We start from the raw sequence: 20,952 nt of genomic DNA on the forward strand, positions 1-20,952 counted from the left end.
GGGAACTGTAGAAAGGCACGAGCTGAGCAATTTGGCTTAAAGACTCGTGAGGAATTGCCTCGTGTTAAAAAAATTCCTTTTAGGTAGAAAAAAACCTAGAAAGGTGTGTCATGAAGAGAATATAAATGTGTTGCATCCAGTCCAATGCGTCAAAGAGCTTGGAGTCTGTAATGCTCTTGGTTGACGAGTTCGTGGCATGGTGCCATTCAGCCCAGAGGAGCGGTGCAGATTCCATTCAGGGATCGTGGTATATACAGGAGGTCGTCTGGGGTAGCTTTAAAACTGTGTGTGCGCCTGCTAGAATAATTCCTTTGCCGGGGTTTTTAAACGTGCAGGATATAACTGTTTGAACAAGAAAGCAGCAGCAGAACTGAGAGTTTGAGCCCGATCTTGTCACTGCAGTTTCTGGGCTGCTTCTATGTAAATTGGAAGTTTAGACACGCTGCTTTTATGTGAGTGTGGCATTTAGAAAGTGCTGAGTATCAGCACTTTGTATCTTTGTATATTGAGTTGAACGATGGAAATGGAGCCATGAAAAATAATCGAGACACGTTAGAGGTATCTGAACTGTTTCCAAATGAAGCATTATCTACAGAACTCTGCTGGAGGTTCAGGTACCCCCTTATCCTTTCATGAACTTCAGCTTTCGATTTTGCTCCTCAGGGGCTATTTGATTGCGGCACCCTCTGTGTTCCGAGCTGGTGTCGAGGAAGCTATAAGCATAACCATCTTTAACGCTGTCAAGGAGACAACAGTCCAGATTCAGTTAGTAGTCAAAGGAGAAACGGTGTCACGAGGCCATGGAACAGTTTTGGGTAAGTTCCTGTAATTCTGAACTTAACAACTAGTTTATAAGTCGAGGTGCTGTGGGAGCGCAGCTGTATCCCTTAGGGGATTGCTTTAGGTGATAACAGAACTGGAACCGATCTAATGTGTAATTCTGTGGCTACTGGTAAACATTCTCAGTTGATTCTGCTAGTGTGGTTTTGATGTGTGTTGTGTCAAACATCCAAGGCTGGTAATTTTGGAACCCCAAGACATAGAGATAATTGATACTCAAGAGTTTTATAGCGAATATATTTCATTTTGAATCCTGAATGTTTGACACTGCGGAGTTGTTCAAGGAACAAGGTAAGTTGACTTTAAAGAAATATAAAATCTACAATATCGTCATCATTGTCTACCCTTGTTCTTTAATTGAGTGCTGGAGATGCAGTCCTCGGGACTGAGTATTGCTGAGAGAGGTGGTAAGATTTGTGCAGTTGGTTAAGTCTTTAAAATCCCAGACAGATTCCTTTCTGTCTCGTGTGTCAAGACAAAAAGTGTTCCGATTAAGCCCAGCTTAACACTGAGTGTATTTACACTAGTGGCTGGGAAGTCCAGTAGCCCTGTTCCAGCACTGCTGGTCGTGTTGTAAGCTGTAATGCAGACAAGGCTCAGGCAATCTGGCTCTTTAACCATCATGTTTTAACCCTTCTTTCTGTGTGTCAAAACTGGGAGTTACATAAAAGCTGTTTCCTTTCTCGGAACAGATTGTCTCTGGTTTTATCCTCCCCTTGCTGTCTTTGAAATTGGCTGACAATTGCCAAGTAATTCAAAGGGAGTGATGCTTACACATGTGGACAACATATGCGAAAGAGAAATCTTAGGTACGCCTGTATCCAGCAATCAAAATAGATTCTATCAGTGTTTGTTTTGAGAATTATTCAAGTCCAAGAGAGGCCAGGGCCTTTTTACAGCAAAATATTCTGTAAGCCTGGACGCCCTGTGCTGAAACCCCGGCCTTGGTGGTGCTCTCTGACCGTTGAGCACTTTGCAGTTTACCTCGGGCAAAAGCTGTAAATAAATTCAGACCAAGTTTATTTTGGAGAACTCTACTAGGTCCAGCTTGCTCAGCCTGCAGATCGTTTCACGCAATGCGGGAAAGTGACTTCAGGTGAAATCACTTTCACTTGACTGCAGATGTCTAAAACGGTAGTACCTTCGCTTGAGAAGAGTAACTCTTTCTCTCTCTCTCTCTTGTTTTAGATAAAGGAACAATTAAACTGAAGGTGAGTGTCAATTATTTTAAGATGCTTTTGGTGAAAACTTGAGGGAGTTGCCTTCAACCACATCAGGCATTGCTCTCTGAGCTGCTCCGGCACAAATACATGTCACATTCTGCTGCACGCGCTAACGAAGAAGCAACCTTTGTGAGAGGAAGAGTGAAGAGCAAGAAGAACAAAGCTCAATCCCTCACAGCTCGACTGTCAGGCCCTTACACCATGGAAGCAAATCCCTGGCTGAATCCGTGCCCTACTGCTCAACGTAACGCTCTGTGTTGTGATTATTGTATGACTGGAGGCGCATATTGCAGTGTGACATGGACCATGGCTCAGACCACAGAAATCCACAGAAGTGGCAGGTTATTCAGCACTGCGTCTCAGCTAGTTATTCTGCTACCACTGTCTTTTTTAAAAACACGGGCTTTCATCAGTTTCACCTGCATTTTTGCCTTTGACATCAGCAATGTTGTAGCCATCAGCATAGCCCATAAAATGAAGCTTATACGCAAGTATGGGTAAGCTTCACTCCCAAATTATGATTTATCATAATATTTCTGTATTATCAGATGTTTTACTTGGTAATTTTTAATTTGTCATTTTAAAAGCATTTTATTTCTCTGAGCAGCAGGTGGAAAACATGCAAGCAAGCACGTTCTCTTTGGGGGCTTTCTAGTGGTGCTGGTTTTTCTTCTCTGTCGGTAGAGCTGTATCTTCCACAGCACTGTTGATTTCCCTGTGCTACACACCTTCAGTGGAAGCTGCACATGTAGATGAAATATTGCTTTGCTCAAGTGATAAAAAACGAGTAGACGAGAATTTCCTGCTATGTTTTTAACATGACTTTGAAGTTTGTACATTGTAAAAGATCTAGTATGTTCTTAATTTTCTTTTTATTACTAACACATTGTTGCACTGAAATGCGGCAGGTGGCTGCTCTTTGCTCACTTCAGTGTCAGTTATATTCTCCAGAAGGCTCAAAGGCTTTTCTGTGTCTTCCTCACCTCATGGTCTGTTTTCTAGGTGCCGTCAGGACTTCGTGGACAAGCCCACCTAAAAGTCTGGGGCAACCGGCATCTAGCAGAGGAAGGCTACATTTTTCACAACTATACCACAGTAACCATCGATAGCAAAGGATCATCGGTGTTCATCCAGACTGATAAACCTGTCTATAAACCCAAGCAGAAAGGTAAAGTGACCTCAGAGAACGTGCCAGATGCTAGGGCTGCTTCCAAGCGAAGCTTTTTTTCAAGGATGGGCTCTAGGATGAGGTACTCTCTAGAGTGTCGGCTGAATGACTAACAAATTTCCTCTTTTCCTTTTTTAGTGTTGATAAACCTCTTTATGGTGACTTCTGACTTGAGACCAGTCAATGACAGGGTAAAGAAAACTGTTTTCTTTCACACTGTAAAACATGATGGAATACTTGGTAACCTGTATTTTATTCTAATGTGCGCTTATGCAGGAACAGAACTGGATTTTTTAACCTATTGAGGCATATCTTGTGATTGCTTGTTGTTATTTCCAGTTCGGTGGTTTTCATTTGGTGACATTGCTGTTGGGGGATATTGCACCTGTTTGTAGTGGTAGCAATTACGATGTGACTATGCCAAAGCAGTTAGAAGGATTGTTCAGAGACTTGCCCTCTGTTTAGGTAATGCACAGATAAGCAAAGTGTCACTTTTCCAGTTAGACGTGTGAATGAAATCCATGTTCCTCAGGCTTCTGTTACCAAAGAAGAGATGTTTAAACTCTGTCCTTTTATGTATCATACCTTGTTGACTCGACAGTTCATCGCGAGAAGCAGAGAAGGAGCTTTGTTTCATAAAGCCTTTTATTCTTGTGTTTTCTTTCTTGCAGATTGAAGCTTATGTGGTGGTGAGTATCTCTCTGCCAATCATCGAGCATGTATCCTGTAGAGCCACAAGAGTCTCGTAGCCTTGAGAGGAACAAGTTGCTCGTCTGTACCTTTTTGAGCCCCTGATGGCCACTCCCAAGAGGACCCTATGCAATTATCTCTGTCCCTGTGTCTTTAACTGATCTTTGTGTCTTGACTTTTTTATCGTCACCAACAAATATACTTGTTTTCTACTTCAGTTTCAGAAATCCACTCCCATTTTTCAGCCTGAGAAGAATTGGCTAGATTCACTGGGGTTTATAAATGTGACAGTCCCACTCAATTTCTCCCTTCTCTTCAATGCAGACACCCTCCTATCCTTCATCTGGCTGGGCTGGTATAGCAGGGCCCATCTCATCTCTGCACCCAAACATTTTGATAGTGGACAATAGAAATTCATGGCAAGGAAAGGGTGCTCCTGTCTTCTTCCTTATGAGGTGAATGAGAGGTTCCTTCTGTGTCTAGTCTTTTTTTTTCTTTTTTAAACCATGTGTTTTCTTTAGCTGTCAGCAAGCAGAAGAGTTCACCCTCTTGTTTGCATTCTGTCACAGATTTAATGCTGGCAAAAAGAGTGGAATTAATTTCATCTGACAGTCGTCTAAAAATTGTCTTGCTAGTTTTACGGCTGCCTTTAAGAACAGAAAGAAAGCGTCTTCAGAGGCCAGTTCATCCCATCCACAATAGGTGTCTTAAATTCTGTCTTAAGATCCGCCCCTTGACAGTGCTTCCTTGCGAGCATTGGCTATAGAAGCGGTGTCCTTAAACGGGCACTGAATTTTAGAAAGCACAGAGCTCTGGTAGAGGATCTTCAGAAAAGTTCTGGCAGATATTAGTAACGTTTGAGCTGTTAGTGAAGTGTTTATATTACAAAGTGAATTTCTTTGTTGCAAACTGAGTTAAATGTGTTTGGGATATTCATGTTCACTGTGGTGTTTCTCATTCCTAAACCACTCTGCAGGATCCTCGGGGCTCGCATATGATAGAGTGGAGCAATCTGAAGCCACTTTGTTGTGGTAAGTTTCAGATTGTTTTTTCTTGGTATATTGTTATTTGCCTTTTCTTCTGCTTATACCAAGTTGTGTTCACTAAGCCTTGACAAGGGCTGGTGGGTGACACAGAGTTCGCAGTGTGGTGTTTCCTTTTCCAGGTATTGTAAACATGACTTTTCCTTTGTCTGATCAGCCAGTGTTTGGTGAGTGGCTCATCTTTGCTGAAATGCAGGGGCACACGTACAACAAATCCTTCGAAGTTCAGAAATATGGTGAGTTTTATCCAAATCAACTTTGACTATAACCTAAGTGATTTGGAAGTACAAAGTGTTATGAAACAGTTTTACCTGAGATGAAACTCCTGAGAAATAACACATTGAAAGTGTCATGAGAGAACATTCTTTAGAGGCTGTGGACTTCAGGGCTAGAGACGCTTGCAATTTAACCAAGCCCTTTGCTCCTGTCCTCCGCACTTCATAAAGAAAAGGACCTGAAATGGAGTGTCATACTGCACATCTATTCATGTAACAAAGGTTTAATTTGCTTTGGAAAAGTCTTTAAGAAGTTGTCAGTCTGTCAGTACTTTCCTTCTTTTCCCAGGGCCCTCCTTAGAATTCTGAATTCTTTTTTGCAAACCCCCTTTTCAGTCACTGGCAACTGCTAATATCTCAGCTCTGTGGCCGACACAATGTGAAGGAACCAATAGCAAGTTGTCCTCTTTACCATGTATCTAAGAGAAAAAGCTCGGGCTCAAATCCTGGACTGCAGATCCCTGTGCAAAGAGGTCAAAATCTTCTGCTAGGGTCATGTTGCCAAGATGGTCCTGGTTTGCTGCTCTTGTTGACTGGTTTCTGCTGAGTGCTGTTCTGTCTGTTAAAGCTGCACCGCCCTCACCCGACCGGGAGCTGGGATCTCATCGGAGCTGGGATCTCATCGGAGCTGGGTGTGCTTTGCTGTAATCTGGACAAACTCTCCTGAAAAGATACTGTCTTACTTCTTTTCCTTGTAGTATTACCAAAGTTTGAGTTGCTGATTGACCCACCTCACTACATCCGTGACCTTTCCCTGTGTGAAAAAGGAACTGTCCACGCCAGGTAGGAACATGTCCCAAGTAAAACTTTGTTACTGTGGGCTGTAGTGCAGCCCCTGGAGCTTGGGTCTCATCCACTGGACACTTTTCAGATGGTTTCTGGTCATCAACTGAAGCTTTCTTATGAAATAGCTTTCACAAAATATGTTAACAATAACAAGCCAGAAAACCTTTTGTGATATTTTTTGCTGTTGGCTGGATGTGCAGGTCCCATGGTACTTGCCTTAATATAGTTAGAAAGTTAATCGTTATCCTTCCGTTTCAGATACACATTTGGAAAACCAGTGACAGGAAAGTTAATCGTCAATATGACTATAAATGGCGTAGGGTACTACAGGCACGAAGTGGGACACCCTGTCCTCAAGACCACCCAGGTGAGGGAGGCCATTGAGTCAGCTGCTGTGAGACGCCTGATCTGGGCTCTCTGACGTCAATACCACAGCTCCGTTCTGTTACTGGTGGGAGATCAGAGAACAAATGTGGTCATTGGGTCCAGCATAATAAAAATATGTTGTATTTGTACATGGTATGTTTATCACTTTGGGGGGATGAGAATTTGGTGCATAGTGTTAATCTGGTTTTAGAGTGTATGGTGCTGAGGGAGAACTGTGGGAATGAGGGGCTGTGACAGAGCTAGTCCAGACTATGGATAGGGGAGGAAAATGAAACTTGTTTTCTTTCCTCCTTCCTTCACCCGCTTCCCAGTTGATTCTCCCCACTCCACATCCTTTAAAAACGCTGCTGCAAAAGCTCCTATCAAGTGCCTGAGCTTTAACTTTGGTTTTCAGATCCTTGTTGAATGTGAATGCAAACTTAGGTTTCTGTTCCTCAACACCCTCCGTAGATTGATGGCTCTGCTGTTTTCGATGTGTGCGTGAAAGACATGATGCCCGCTGATGTTCCGGAACATTTTCGAGGCACAGTCAATATCTGGGCCACGGTGCTCAGCTCTGATGGGAGCAAGCAGGTTACATTTGATGACTCGACACCCGTTCAGAAGCAGCTGATTGATATCAAGTACTCCAAGGACACCAGAAAACAGTTCAAACCTGGGCTGCCTTACAAAGGAAAGGTAAGCTTAAAAGTAGAGACGCTCGTGTGGCTGATACAGAGTTATAGCATCTCGATCCCAGCATGTTACACCATGTCCTCGTGTGGTTTTCCCACTCGCTGTTTCGGTCATTGACAGAATTGCCTCTAACAAACTCCGTTGTTCTGTAAATTAAACACTACGCAGGTGGAAGTCACCTACCCTGATGGAAGTCCAGCCGACAGAGTCACTATCCGCATTAAAGCTGAACTCACGCCGAAAGACAACATTTATACAAGTGAACTGGTGTCAAGAAATGGCCTGGTGGAGTTTGAAATCCCCTCCATCCCTACAGCTGCCCAGTATGTCTGGCTGGAGGTGGGTGAAAGCTCTTTATAGGATTAGCGGGCTTTAATGTAACTAATCTTGTCAAACTTGCACGTTATAAATCGGTGCTACAAACAGGAAATCGGTGCCTTTTAGCATCAACCTCTTGACTGAAATGCAGCAAACACTTGCTTTGTTTCTTGCTGCCAATAGAACGGATGTGGATAACCACCCTGAAAAGATGTTTCTCCAAATACAGCTTCACATAGTAGTAAGGGTTCAATATTTGTGCTATTGCTGTGTAAAGGTGACAAGAGATGAGCAGCTGGAATGTATAAAAAGGGAAATGGGGATGCAGTGTAAGAGGAGAGCTCAAACCAGGCTTTCTCGGCGAGCATAACACTCAGGTGTAACTTTTGTTAAGACCAAAGTGACGGCGATTGATGGGAAACCGTCTGGGGATCAATATCTGCCGAACTACTTGTCCATCAGTAGCTGGTACTCGCCCAGCAAGTGTCACATCCAGCTCCAGGCACCAGATAAACCTTTCCAGGTATGTTGGCTTTATATTCCATCATTGCAACAACTGCATTTCTTGGTTTTCTTCTCATTAAATATTTCTGGCCATTTCTGTTTCTGGGATTCTGGACCATTATTGTTTCCGCTACAAAGACTGAAGTAGCCGCACTTCAGCCACCAAATAATTGTTCCGTGTGGACTGCACGTGGGTCTAAGCAAAGCGTTGTGGGCACAGGGAGAGAGGGTGGATATAGGCACTCCTGACATTACAGCTTTTTTGAAGGGGTAGAAGTCGTGTTAGTGGGAGTAGCTTAATTACTACAGATCCAAATCAGGGCTATGTAGTCTCACTAGAACTTACATCTCAGGTGGATCGGTTCAGTCTTCCAGGTATCAGACCATGGACATAGTCGTCTTCGTTCGTAGCTTTTGTTGGAGCCTCTCTGACAGTGAAGTCCTTCCATATAAAAGTTGTCTCTCTGCTAAGGGAAAGATCTGATTTATGCATGATTCCTGTTGCATGTTGGCTTACTGTGAGGTGTTTAGGGTTTATTCTCCAGCCAAGAAGATCCTCTGAGGGTCTGCATATTGCTTTGTGAAAAGGAAAAAAGTGGGTTTTGGCAACATGCACACCTAGATTTCTATTATCAGCAGATCCGTCAGGTTGGTTTCAGACTCTGTATCCAAATAAGAGCATTTTTTTAATCATTGCATTTCATGGAAGTTTAATGGCTAATTAATCTTTTACAAGTTTCCTGAGGTATGGAAAGGGGATTATACACTGCTAATCTGAACACATTGTTCTTATTATAACCTGATTAGAACTAATTCTTCTGTGGGAAAGCTAGGAGCTGGATGACCAGCTGATGTGGGAACTGTTTCCCTGCTTTGCCAGCTCTTACTGGGTGTTCCAATTAGCTACATTCATTTTTTAATGAATTGTTTCATCATTTGCACTGGGGAATTCTTAATACTTCAAATATTTAATGTCACGAGGCACTTCTTGGACTGTGTGGCATTCTCACTGTGTTTAACCATTAGCAGCGACTTGTATACAAGTCCTTGCCCCTTTGGTTTCTACCCTTTTGGTATGGACCTTGCTCCTTTGGTGTGGACAGTCTGGATAGGTAATGCTGTCAGTGCTGAAGAAAGAGAGTTTTGTGAAGATTTTGTTGGGATTCAACGTTGCTGTTCAGCCTTAACAGTCTCGGTTGGGCATTGCTGTGCTTTAAATGGCAGGAGGATCAAGGGTGGAAGTTGCTGATGAAATCCTGCTTGCCCCACACGTTAGCTGCTCCTCGTACCCCAGAAGCAAGAAGTGTGGCTGCTCCACAGAAGGCTTATTACTCAGCCAGACATGACCCAGCCCCAATCCCGTGGCTGAGCACTGGTGTCTGTTCTGCTGGGACTGGTGGTGTTTGGGCGAGTTTTGTCTCCAGGGTGTTCAGTACTTACTACCTCTGGGTGCAGGACTTCACGCACAAAAAGTCTGGCTGTTGGTGTGCTGCTCTGCAGCCTGTTGCAGGCATCAGAGGAGTCTACCCAGAAAAAAGAATCTCTTCTCATTTGTTAGTCTGTTTGGCAGCTCCCTGAGTGCCAGACTTGCGAACTAGTATCAAGGCTTGGGTAATTTGAAAGCATTTTCCCTCAGTTCTATTCCCATAATTTCATGCCACGTTGGTTATGTTTGAGTTAGTATTTGCCATATGAAAGAATTCACCATGTATAATGCCAATTAAACTGCAAAGACTATCAGACACACGCCTCTTCCCACCCCCAACCCATCTCTTTCGTTTTGGGGCTGGACTCCTGAAGGGGTGTCTAAAATTCAACCAATTCTTACAGCTGCTCTGTGCCAAAAGGCTTAACTTCCAGGATTCCAGAGATTCCTTCATTGTTTCATTAATGCAACCCCCCAGCCCATTCTCCTGTTAGATTCGCAGCGATCAAAGAGCCCTTTTTATGGTGCAGAAAGTCCATGGAAGCAGTGCTAATGTAACATACTTTTCCATGCTGCACTTCTTCGGAGAGGGGTCACATCTCTTGAGGACTGAAACCCCGGGAGATTTCTGTGCTTCAGAAATAAAAAGCCTGCATTGTAGCAGGCCAGGTCTTTTGCTTTTCTGTCTCTGGGTGCAGGTAGGAGAGGAGGCCTGGATTGCCGTGAAGTCCACGTGTCCTTGCAACTTCACACTGCATTATGAAGTGGCATCGCGAGGCAACATTGTCCTTTCAGGACTGCAGCCCAGTAACATCACCCAGCAGAGGAGCAAAAGAGCCACCTTCCCCTTTGAGAAGAACATGGGTATCACACGCCTCCCAGGAACAGGTAGCTACCATCAGAAATTCAAACTCACCCCCGTTCTCAGGGCAAAAAAACCCCTATTTCTGCAAACCCAGGTTTTTTTTTTTTTTTTTTCATTTGGGGCACCTTAAAGGAAATAGAATAATTTTGTGCAAGAAAAATAGTGATATCCGTGGCACACACAGAAAAAAGATCAATTTCTTCAAGAGGAAAACTCCTGGAGAGTTTTCTCTAGTCTTTCTGTAGTCTTTGTTAAGAAAACTCCAGTCTTTCTTAAAGTGCTTGGCTTGAGATCAGCTGGGTGGTAGCAGTGCACGATGGGGCCGGGGCGATTGACTAAGCTGGTTGAGCTTAAACTGGGAAGTGGACATTAGAGGGACTGATAGCATGGGTCAGGCTAAAGGAGAAGATCTGGATGACTAAAACTGTCCTTTTGGCAATTTATTTTTTAGCGCCTACCAGTATCCCCGCAGCAGAGGTTGAAGTCTGCGTGACCTTCCTCCGTTTCTCAGTAGTTCACAGCATGGCTCCCTTGGGCCGGCTGCTGGTGTATTACGTCAGGGAGAATGGGGAAGGGGTCACGGACAGCCTGCAGTTCGCCGTGAAGTCCTCCTTTGAAAACCAGGTATTGGCAGTGCAGCTAGAGGAGGGGAAGGGGAAGTCTTGTCGCTGCTGGTGAGTTAATGGGATCTGATGTTAAATTCCCAGGTTGCAGTGACTCTCTCAGCTAATGAGACCAGACCTGGTGATGTTGTGAACATCAAGGTCAGAGCTGCGAAATCAAGCTGTGTCTGCGTTGCCACTGTGGATAAGAGTGTCTACCTGCTGAAGCCAGGATTTCAGCTGACAGCCAGCCAGGTAGAAGGAAGCTTAAGGCACTGCTGGCTTTTCCTTGATGCTGCTGTCTTTGCAGTGCTTGTCTCATCTGCACCTCACCTTTGGTAAGCAGCCTTTGCAGCTCAGGACAACAGTCTCTTCCCTTTCCTGCAGGTTTTTCAGGAGCTTGCAGAGTACGATGTCTCCGATGCGTTTGGAGCTCCAAAGGAAGAAGGACACTTCTGGTGGCCAGGCATGTCCTCGCGCAGACGCCGTAGATCTTCTGTCTTTCCCTGGCACTGGGACATCACCAAGGATGCTCGCTTCGCCTTTACAGTAGGAAGAATCATCCTTGCTTTGCTGTGGGGTGTCTGGTTTACCTTTGGTGCGCAGGATAGTTTTCAGCTCTGTAGGGTGTTGTTCTGTTGCATTGTGTTAAGCCCCACAGGCTTCCACGTTTTCCCCCAATGCCTCAATCTCTTGGTGATAAACTCTAAATCCTCATTACTGTCTGCTGCTGTGGGAGTCGCTGCTGCTTCTCTCGCTGAGATTTGTAGGGATTTTCATTCTGATGCATTTTTTTTCTTACTGAGAGGCATAAACTCTTGGGAAAAGATCCCTCTTTAATAGCTGTGTGTGCGCGTTGCTGTGCACCTGACTGGTGCTACTCGGGTGGGTATGGGAAGAAAACAGAGCTCAGACTCCCCGTGGGGTCTGGGAACTGCTGTCTCTCATGAACAAATGCATTTGGGGGCAGAGCTGGCAGGCAGTTTTCTTCCAAATTCTGTATTTTTTACTGTGAGGCTGGTTAGACAGTTTCTGTTTTGCTTGGCGTTCCTGGCAGTGCAGAACTGGGGAGCTCTGATGTGAGAGCTGCCTGCGAAGTGCAGCAGGACACGCTGGAAAATTTTAGGAAGGGTAAAAAGCTGTAATGTCATATTCTAGGGGAAAAATACGTGTAATAGTTTTTCACCTGTAACTGCCTGCCAGTTACACATGACCTGTAGTGTTAGATATTAGTTAAAATGCATTTTCCAAGCAAACAAAAAAACCTCTGCCTGCAAAGTGCCTGCATATCTTCACATTAACAGTCATTTATAAAGTCGTAAAAAAAATCCTGGAGTTTCAACTGAAATTTACCCCATAAATGTTGGAATAGGTTTGGGGGATTCTATTCAGCAAAGTTTTATTAATACATGTTTAATTCTTGTTTCTCTTTCTTTTTCCTTGCTGGTTTTTGGCGTTCATTGTTACTGTCTAGGAAACTGGTCTGGTTGTAATGACCGATATAGTCAGCTTAAACCACAGGCAGAATGGAGGCATGTACACGGATGAGGCTGTCCCGGCTTTTCAGCCGCACACGGGCACGTTGGTGGCTACAATGCACTCTAAAATAGCCCCAAGGTAACCGCCCTGCTTTAACGCGTGTTGTCTGTCACACTCTTAGCTGGATTGTCTTATGTTCTCAGCTGTTTGCCGCTTCCATGCTCCCAGGAAATTGCTTGGGTCAGACAAGGCGGTCGTGGGGAAACTGTTGCCTTTAGAGACTTAACAAAGATTGTAACAGATGCAACTTTGTTAAATTTAAATTAATTCTTGAAGAATGGAAAGTAATATTCTTCAAAATGATCATTTGGCACTCATTGCATATCTGTTTTCTGTGAATTAGTTGCTGCTTCTCAATAGCTAGCCCTTGTTTTGCAGAGTTGTTTGTTGCTCTTTATTTTGACCATTCAGCTGGTGGTCAAAATGGATAAAATGAGGAAGGTAAAGTAACGGTTGTAGTAACTGTGATTATCGTGGGAAGTCACGTGCTCCGTATGGTCCCTTTGATTGCCTTTGGTGAAAGAATTTTGATCACGAAAGCTTTACTTTTAAAAATTATATCATTTACACTAGTTTTAAAGATTATCTTATTTATGCTATATTTTTTTTAGGTTCTTATTTGTGTCTCCAGACTGTTTGATGTGTGTGTGCACAACAGATTGTTTGGAAAGACTATAGAATTTGTGTTCTGAATGATACTCCATTCACTTGTTAGTGATTTTGTACCTGAGTTGCATTCAGGTGCGAACGCTGCTTTATCAGTCACTCTTAAACCCAAATTAAAGAATTCATTGCCAAGGACTTATTTCTTTTCTAGCAGAGCAGAGAAGAGAAAAAGAACCTTCTTCCCGGAAACGTGGATTTGGCGCTGCCTCAATGTCAGGTATTGACGGTGAATTCCCTTAGTTACGTCCAGAGGGTTGTATCCTCTTTATCTACAGAAAACAAAGCTCTTTAAAACCTGCTGGAGTTACACCGGCATGCTCTGATGTCTGTCGTTGTGGCTTTTCTTTGTTACTGCTTTAATCAATAATCTTCCTTTGGAACATGTCATCTGTTCTTGAAGTGTCTTCCCTTACTCCCAGTGGAACCTGTCGGTTGTGACACCACTGCAGCCCGCGCGTAAGTCACTGTGGTGTCACGAGCAGAAGAGTATCTTCGGGGCAGGAAAGGAGCAGTGGTTTGGTTCAGCACAGTTCTAGATTTGACTCTCTTACGGGGAGGGTGCATTGGGAAGTTACCAAAGCACCTCCATTCTAGCATCACTTGCTGCATGTGCGTTAGTGGGAAAATGATTCCAGAGCAACGTGTGTGCGGAGATGGAGGCAGAGTCGCTGCCTCTGTAAGGGCTGGCACAGCCTAACCACGCACTGGTGGGCGTTCAGTGGCGATGGCTTATTGAATTGCACAGAGCCCTTCGTTCTCTTTCATCTGATGCAAGAGCATCTCCCCCAAACCTTAGTTTACTGCCTAAGAAATCGTAGTTTCCTCTGGGTACAACTGGAACTAAAAAAAAAATGAGTAAACTGATCTCTCCCAGAAAGAGCACATTTAGGATAATTTGAAGCAGTTATTGAAAGGCTTCTCCAGGTTTGCAAGTAAACCTCATTCTCAGTAAATGATTATAAATTAAATTTGACAGGAGCTTGCAGCAAGTGTATTCAAATCTGTTCAATTGAGCATGAAATATGCTTTGTAGAAATACACAAAGAATTCCAGAAGTGCCTGTTTGGGCCTCAGCAAGCTGGGGCAGTTAATTATAAGTGGGAGAGTGTGGAATAAAAAGATGCAGATTGCATTTTCTCTACTTCATTTCTTTAGAAACAAGCAAGTTGAGCACTCCTTGATTTCCTCTCTTCAACAGGAAGAATTTTTATTATTTTTCTTCTACCATTTGTAATTATACAGTCCTCAAAAAAAAAGAAACAAAAGCCTAATGTCAACTTCCCAAACCAATTCTAAAAATTCCTAAAGCCTGGCCAGAGGGTCTAATGGCTGGAAATGTGTGTGTACTTTGGCCCCCGGCCCAGAAGAGTAAGTGCCCTCATGTGTGAAAATAATGTTAATGCTGGTTATGGGCTGAAATCCCAGTGGAAAGAACATCAGCTGCAACAAATTGTCCGGTTAAGCAGACTGGAATCCTGCCAGTGTTGGAGCTGGGACACCCTCCTGCTCACTCTTCAGGGCTGGAGTTTATTGCAGGTACCAGCCTCCTAACTCCGGTTAGGCTGAAGACTAAATGTTACCACGGGTGTGCTTAAAAGAAGTTAAAGTTACTTGGGGCTGTCAAGGCCAGTGCATTTCCCAGGTCCTCCACGCTGTAGTTTGAGCTGGGGAACCACATTCGCTGGCCAGAGTGACTGCACCTCACCTGCCTGTTCAAAGGCACAGTGATCTCGAGGTTTATATCCGACATTTGTTTCAATCCTCTTCCTACTGTAACACAAACACCGGTACCTGGTGTGCTGCCTGGTTACTGACAGCTACGGGAGTTCAAGTCTCCTTGAAAATGACACACAGTTAAGTCAGACGAGGAAGTAAAGGTACTTCATTGATGCCTGAACTGTGAATAACCTTCAGGAGAGCAGCAGCGAACGCGCAGCTCTGCCGCGTGTGTCTCCGGGAGGTGACCTGGGCGGTTTTGCAGTGTTGAAGATGGTGTGTGATGCTAGATGTAGACTCACAGAGCTGATTCTGAAGGTGCTGCTTGCTCATTTTCCCTGCCAGCTAAGGTGCACGATGCTCTCCAGAGATTACAGAGCTGGCAGCATGTGTATCGAGCTATGGGGAATAAATAAGAACTTGAGAGAAAACAACCTTAGGGTGTACTCATAACTGCGCCGATCATCCTGCCAGCTGAGCCATGAAATAGCTTTTGTTCTGGCTTTAGAGGAAATGTTCCAGGCAAGGCCAAAGCTTCTTTGCAGGAGGGAAATAGCAAAGTCTGCAGAAGAAAATTGCATTTCTGTTGTTATAAAACATGGAAGAGGATACCAGGTTGATGATACCCTGTTGTGGTATGCGCAGTAAAGCTAAATGCTCAGATTAAAGATTGGGATTTTAATCATTAGTTTCAATCCTCAGTGGAAGAAAATGAAGTTTCTGGAAATTTTCTGAGTCAGGCATTCCAAAACCCAACCAACCAAAATGTTTCTGAATCAAAATATGCTCCCCTGGACAAACTTGGTGTCTGGAAAATTTCTCGTTTGCTCTTCTGTTCAGGCAGAGTCTGCAGTGTGGCGATGTATGCAAGGACAATGGGTTCCAGCAGAAAGTACTTTTATTTCACTAGCTGTTAAATAAATTATTGCTGAACTGGTTTTATCCAGGACCTCCGTCTAGGATTCTTTTTTGCTTTTCTTTTCTTTGACTTAGCGTAGGCATTTTCCTCTAAGGAAAGTGACTCTGTAATCAGGCTGCAAATACCTGTAAAGCTTTGAATCCGGTAACAATTTGTACTTTAGACTGTGTTTTGCAGAAGCAACTGCTTGCTGTCCTGCTCCTTATAGACGTGCGTAGTTCTCCAGAAAACCTGATAGAAACGTTGAGCCTGTTGTAAGCTGTTGGTCAGAGCAGACGCTGACGCTGGTTTAAGTCTGGGTCTGCAGGGGGCTCGTTCAGAAGAGTTTCAAGTTACTCCCTGTTCTCTTTGGTACTAGTGTGTCGGGAGAAGCGCAGCTGCACGTGGAAGTGCCGGACTCCATCACTACCTGGATAACTGAGGCTGTGGGTCTGTCTGAAGAGAAGGGACTGGGCATTGCCAGGCAAGCAGAGCTGAAGACGTTTAAACCTTTCTTCATTGACTTCACCTTGCCCTACCATGTCATCCGGGGGGAACAGACCAAAATCCCGCTGACTGTCTACAACTACTTAGCTGTCTGTGTGGAGGTAACCACCCCCTTTATTCCTGGTGCTCGCTTACTGAATTCTGTTTTGTCAGGAGTTCCTAAGTGATGGTCAATAAGGTATAGGGGTAAACTATAAGTGATAAGCTATAGTCATAAGCTCAGCATAAATGTTTTGAACAAGATAAAAAGATTGCTTTTGATGTGAATAAATGTTTTTGCTTTATTTACTTCTAGCTTGAAGCAGCTGTAGTGGTCTGACGTGTCTTGTAACACTTCAGAAATACAAATATTGAAAAATGTAGGGAAGATAATTGGGAATCTCATGCTGAACCACAGAGAAGAATTGCCTTCATAATCAGAAAGCTGCTAGAAGTAGTTTTATTTTGAAAGAATGTGATTTTTTTTTTTTTTTCAAGGACCCCTGTCTCCCTAGGTGTGTTCTCAAACTCATTACCTTACTCCAGTGGTATCGTTCTGAACTACTTGTAGAATTGCTGAGCTGAAAGTAATGCTGTCAGTCAAATACATTTCCAGAAGCTTTGAAGACAGAATCTGCATACTATGTTTGGTTTTTTTAAAGTATTTTGTGATTTTGAGATTTTTCAGGTATCGGTTGGTTTTGTGGCTGGAAGTTGCAATAAATAGCATTCAAAAATTTTTACAGGTCCACGTGAAGATTTCTGTTCCAAAAGGGATAAAGTTTGTGGGGCATCCTGGGAAGCACCATCTGACAAGGAAGAAGTGCATTGCCCCTGGGGAAGCTAAACCCACCTCTATCGTTTTGTCCTTCAATGAGCTTGGACTGAGCAACATCACTGGTAGTATAGAAATAAAAATAGCTTGCTGCTCGAGGGACTTGTGCAAGTGTTTCTTTTCATTCCTCTCTCAGAGGAAGGTTCTTATTTCCCCAGTACCCCGAAGTGGACTCGTTCATTCCGCTTTCTCCCAGCTGAGCTTTTCAGCCTCGGTCATCTCTTAGTTTCTGTGCTGTAATGTACCAGAGTGAGTCTGAACAAGCCTCAGGAGGTTCAGTCAGCAGTTCTCCTGTTGTGTGAGACATGGCCATGTAGGCTTTGGACCTGTGACATCTCCCTAAGGAGACTGGTGGAAATTTTAGAATGAGAGAGTAACACATTCTGTACCTCTTTAAAGGAAATAACCACAGCTGAAACTGTGCAAGGCTGGAAACCAGGACAATGTCTCTGTTGCCCTGTGACTGTCCGAATACTGTCCAGTTTTAGATGTCACCGTTCAGATATGGAATAAAGGTGATATGGGAGCTGTCATTACAGGACACTTGATGGATTGTTAATCAACTGGATGTAGTTAGTTTAGATCTTCACTTGAACTCCTGAAGTCTTCCTCTCTCAAACCTTTGCTTCTTTTCCCTTCTGCTTCTTAGCAAAAGCTTTTGCTTATGGTGGAACTAATTGCTGTCAGGATGGGATGCAGACCTTAAAGAATGGCAAGCACTCAGAGGACAATTTCATGGACAAAAGGACCCCAGTGGGAGTGGATTATGTTCGCAGTAGTGTTATTATTGAGGTAAGAAAATAATGAATTTACAGTGAGTTAGGAAAAAAAAAATTGTGCTTGGGCAAATCATGGAAGTTTTTAGGTGGTTAATCAAACGTGAATGGGTTTATGAGCCTCCAAGCTGATTTATGGTATATTTACATGATTGGAAATAACCCATTTTAGTGGAATATGTACAGAAAGAACCTGTTTAAGTTCACGAGGTGAATCTTCAATACTGTACAGGAGAAAAAGGGGGAGAAATTTTACCAGGTAACTTGCTCTGTAAGAAATATGCTGTGACAAGAGATTCACTGGTAGTGGTTAGCCTGTCTCCAGCTAATAGAATACAGTGAAAAACTTTTCTATAGAGGATATAAACCACTGTACAGCGAAAGAACGTTACGTCTGTGTTTTGTAAGTAAAACTGAACAGCTGTTACTGCTAATCCAAGCACTGCGTTTTTAAGTATGGAATTTTTTCTTTATATAGCCAGAGGGACTGTCCAGAGAATACACCTATAGTGTGTTCTTCTGCCCAAATGGTAAGTTCATCATTCAAATGAGTTATTAAGTTTGTTTGATTTAGTTATACATAGAAGCATGTGGCTTCATCTCATGGAAAAAAAGAATTTAAAAAATCTTTGTTTCCCTTTCTGTATGATTGATGAGTTATGGTGTGCAAGTGGAACATCTGAATAGAGTCTTTCTTACCTGGCTGGCTAATTATGAATTTGCTCTAACTGCCCAAGCGATTTCTGGAAATGGCAATTAAATTCCTTTACTTTATGGAACAGTTTCAGTATTCAGCACTGTGGACAGTAACTGTGGCTGTACTATATTTTCAGTTGATGTTTTAAAATTCAGTTCCGGAATCAGTATGTCCTTTCTGCCTGAGATTTGGAGAGCTCAAAGTTGGCTCAGGTAGCTAAACAGAGATGCTTTTGACCACTAGATCAGAACTGAAAAATCACTTGCAGACTTTGTAAGAAATCCAGCTGAGCAGTTCGAATTGAAGGATCTTATTTATTGGAAGGGGGTATAAATAGGACATGGGAAGAAACATCCATATGTACCTGGAAAAAAAAGAATGTGTTCTTAGGAAAGGCTTGTTTGTTTAACTTTGGTAGTTAGCTGTGGGTTATTTTTGAAATGTGTGAGCTAAGCTCTAATTCTTGCAATGTTCCATTATCTTTCTGACTAGAGAAAATACACATTTCTACACCTAACAAGTACGAGTACCAATACATGCAGAAGCCTGCCCAGATGACGCACTTTGACATTGCCGTGAAAGCACACAATGACGCTCACCTGGCCTTGTCCTCGGGGCCTCATGACATGGCGGAGATGACTGAGATTGTTATTGGTGGACATCAAAATACTAAAACATGGATTTCCATAAGCAAAATGGGCGAGCCAGTGGCCAGCAGGGACACGGCTGGTATCCTCTCCTGGGATGAATTCCGCAGCTTCTGGATCAGCTGGAAGAATGGAGTTATCCAGGTAGTGAATTTATCTGTGTAATGGTCTGGAGTTTGAGCTCACGTACGGCAGATTTTCATTTGCCTGTTGTAGAAGGTGAAAGCTGCATTCCTGTTGCTTTTTCTGTACTGTCTTGATTGGGCTGTTTTAATCAGAAGGTATCTGCTTGCCACATTGTGCTCTCAGGACCTCAGTCTTTGATGTTTTAGTGCTAAGTGTGCTGAAGGCCTTGGAGGTCAAGCCTGTGGAATTCTCGTTAAAGTTCCTTGGACTGTTTTGTGGCTGGGAAAGAGAAAAGGTACTGGTCTATCTACACTGTTCTCTGCTGCACACCAAAGTGACTAGGTCCAAGGACACATGGCAGACTGACTTCATATGTGTGGCTCTTGGAACTGCATGGTTTTTTGTTCCTTTCAGGTTGGCCATGGTACTCGGGCGCTAAATGAATCTATTATTGTGGAGTGGACAGTTCCCAAACAGCTTGAGGTGAAGTACATTGGCTTTTCCACAGGCTGGGGGTCAATGGGAGAGTTTAAAATTTGGAGAAAAGAAGAGACTGATGAAAATCACAATGAAGCATTTACTCTTGGAGTTCCCCACAACATAATTCCAGGATCAGAAAGAGCTACGGCTTCAATAATAGGTATCAATTATGAGGAGGTATCACTAGGTACCAGTTATCAGATATGAAGAGATGCTCCAGCTGTTTCTTGCTTCTGACCAGTGTCTGAGTACTACACCCCAGACAAGACAGTCGTAGGCAGTTACAGAGGGACGTGCTGCTGAATTCCGGGTTGAATAGTTGTTGGAGTTTTTTTGTCACTTGTTTGAGCCCTGTTTGAATTGATAGTGACTTAAAGTTGATACCAGCTGAGGGCTTTGCAGAGGCACTGTCAGTTAGACCTCACAGTGTTTGTTCATAATGACCGTAATCACAAACTGTGCTGTGTCCTAAACTAGTAATCAAAACTGGGAGTCAGGGATAATCAGAAATTTTCTTTATTCCAGCAAGAGCTTGCAGGGCTAAGACTTAACATTTGAAGGATTTCCAACTAGCGATACAGTTTATTTAAGCTGATGTTGTGTAGCCAGTAGAAATGAGTGTAGTCAGGTGGGTTTTCATCATAAGACGTCAAAAGGAAGTAGAGCGTCATTCCTTGATACTGAACATGTCGCCTCTTGTTCAAACAGGAGATGTGATGGGTCCTACGCTGAACAACTTGGACAATCTTCTGCGATTACCATTTGGATGTGGGGAGCAGAACATGATCCACTTTGCTCCTAATGTTTTTGTCCTGAAATATCTGCAGAAAACCAAACAACTCAGTCATGAGGTGGAGAGTGAAGCTACTGATTACCTTGTTCAAGGTAACTCATTACACTTCCAATCTGCTGAAGGGGAAAAGGCTTCTCAGTGAGAGGGGAGTTTTACTAGTCTCACATTGTCCTTTCTAATCAAGAGCGTCCCAAGTGATGAGGATCCATCATTTCTTGTAGGATGATCTCACAGATTTACAGATCTGATGGCAAAGTGTTTTCCCGTCTGTGCAGCCTGTGTTCCCCTTCAATAACATGCTTTTTGATTTATATCTTATAATCTCTTTTTTTCCTTAGGCAGGTTATTTCTATGTTTAAACATTTCAGAAGGTCAAGGAAAATTAAATTCAGTAAAAATCAGTATATTTAGGTTTTTGATGTGCTTATAAAATTGTCTTTCCAGTCCTTTAGGCACTACGTGGCTCTGAACTTTCTCTTTTTTTCTCAGCT

At 43.3% G+C, this 20,952-nt stretch overlaps 1 protein-coding gene across 1 annotated transcript in view; it reads left to right on the forward strand.

Annotated features, from left to right (window-relative positions):
- Positions 1-663: 663 nt before the first annotated feature.
- The window catches only part of CPAMD8 (C3 and PZP-like, alpha-2-macroglobulin domain containing 8), a gene marked incomplete at its 5' end in the record, with an annotated part of 41,028 nt that continues 20,739 nt past the window's right edge, over positions 664-20,952 (forward strand). The window contains 25 exons of the mRNA XM_010140323.1: positions 664-815; positions 2,029-2,051; positions 3,066-3,231; positions 3,370-3,422; positions 3,903-3,920; positions 4,898-4,952; positions 5,087-5,200; positions 5,938-6,022; positions 6,284-6,392; positions 6,863-7,090; positions 7,256-7,426; positions 7,800-7,928; positions 10,034-10,223; positions 10,652-10,824; positions 10,908-11,057; positions 11,190-11,351; positions 12,277-12,419; positions 13,162-13,224; positions 16,001-16,229; positions 16,854-17,007; positions 17,592-17,734; positions 18,197-18,248; positions 18,908-19,206; positions 19,603-19,828; positions 20,377-20,553. Of these exons, the coding sequence (XP_010138625.1) occupies positions 664-815; positions 2,029-2,051; positions 3,066-3,231; positions 3,370-3,422; positions 3,903-3,920; positions 4,898-4,952; positions 5,087-5,200; positions 5,938-6,022; positions 6,284-6,392; positions 6,863-7,090; positions 7,256-7,426; positions 7,800-7,928; positions 10,034-10,223; positions 10,652-10,824; positions 10,908-11,057; positions 11,190-11,351; positions 12,277-12,419; positions 13,162-13,224; positions 16,001-16,229; positions 16,854-17,007; positions 17,592-17,734; positions 18,197-18,248; positions 18,908-19,206; positions 19,603-19,828; positions 20,377-20,553 (3,464 nt within the window). The remainder of the gene's footprint in view (positions 816-2,028; positions 2,052-3,065; positions 3,232-3,369; positions 3,423-3,902; positions 3,921-4,897; positions 4,953-5,086; positions 5,201-5,937; positions 6,023-6,283; positions 6,393-6,862; positions 7,091-7,255; positions 7,427-7,799; positions 7,929-10,033; positions 10,224-10,651; positions 10,825-10,907; positions 11,058-11,189; positions 11,352-12,276; positions 12,420-13,161; positions 13,225-16,000; positions 16,230-16,853; positions 17,008-17,591; positions 17,735-18,196; positions 18,249-18,907; positions 19,207-19,602; positions 19,829-20,376; positions 20,554-20,952) is intronic.

This window comes from Buceros rhinoceros, unplaced genomic scaffold, assembly GCF_000710305.1.
Source record: "Buceros rhinoceros silvestris isolate BGI_N320 unplaced genomic scaffold, ASM71030v1 scaffold21527, whole genome shotgun sequence".
In the NCBI taxonomy this organism is placed as follows: domain Eukaryota; kingdom Metazoa; phylum Chordata; class Aves; order Bucerotiformes; family Bucerotidae; genus Buceros; species Buceros rhinoceros.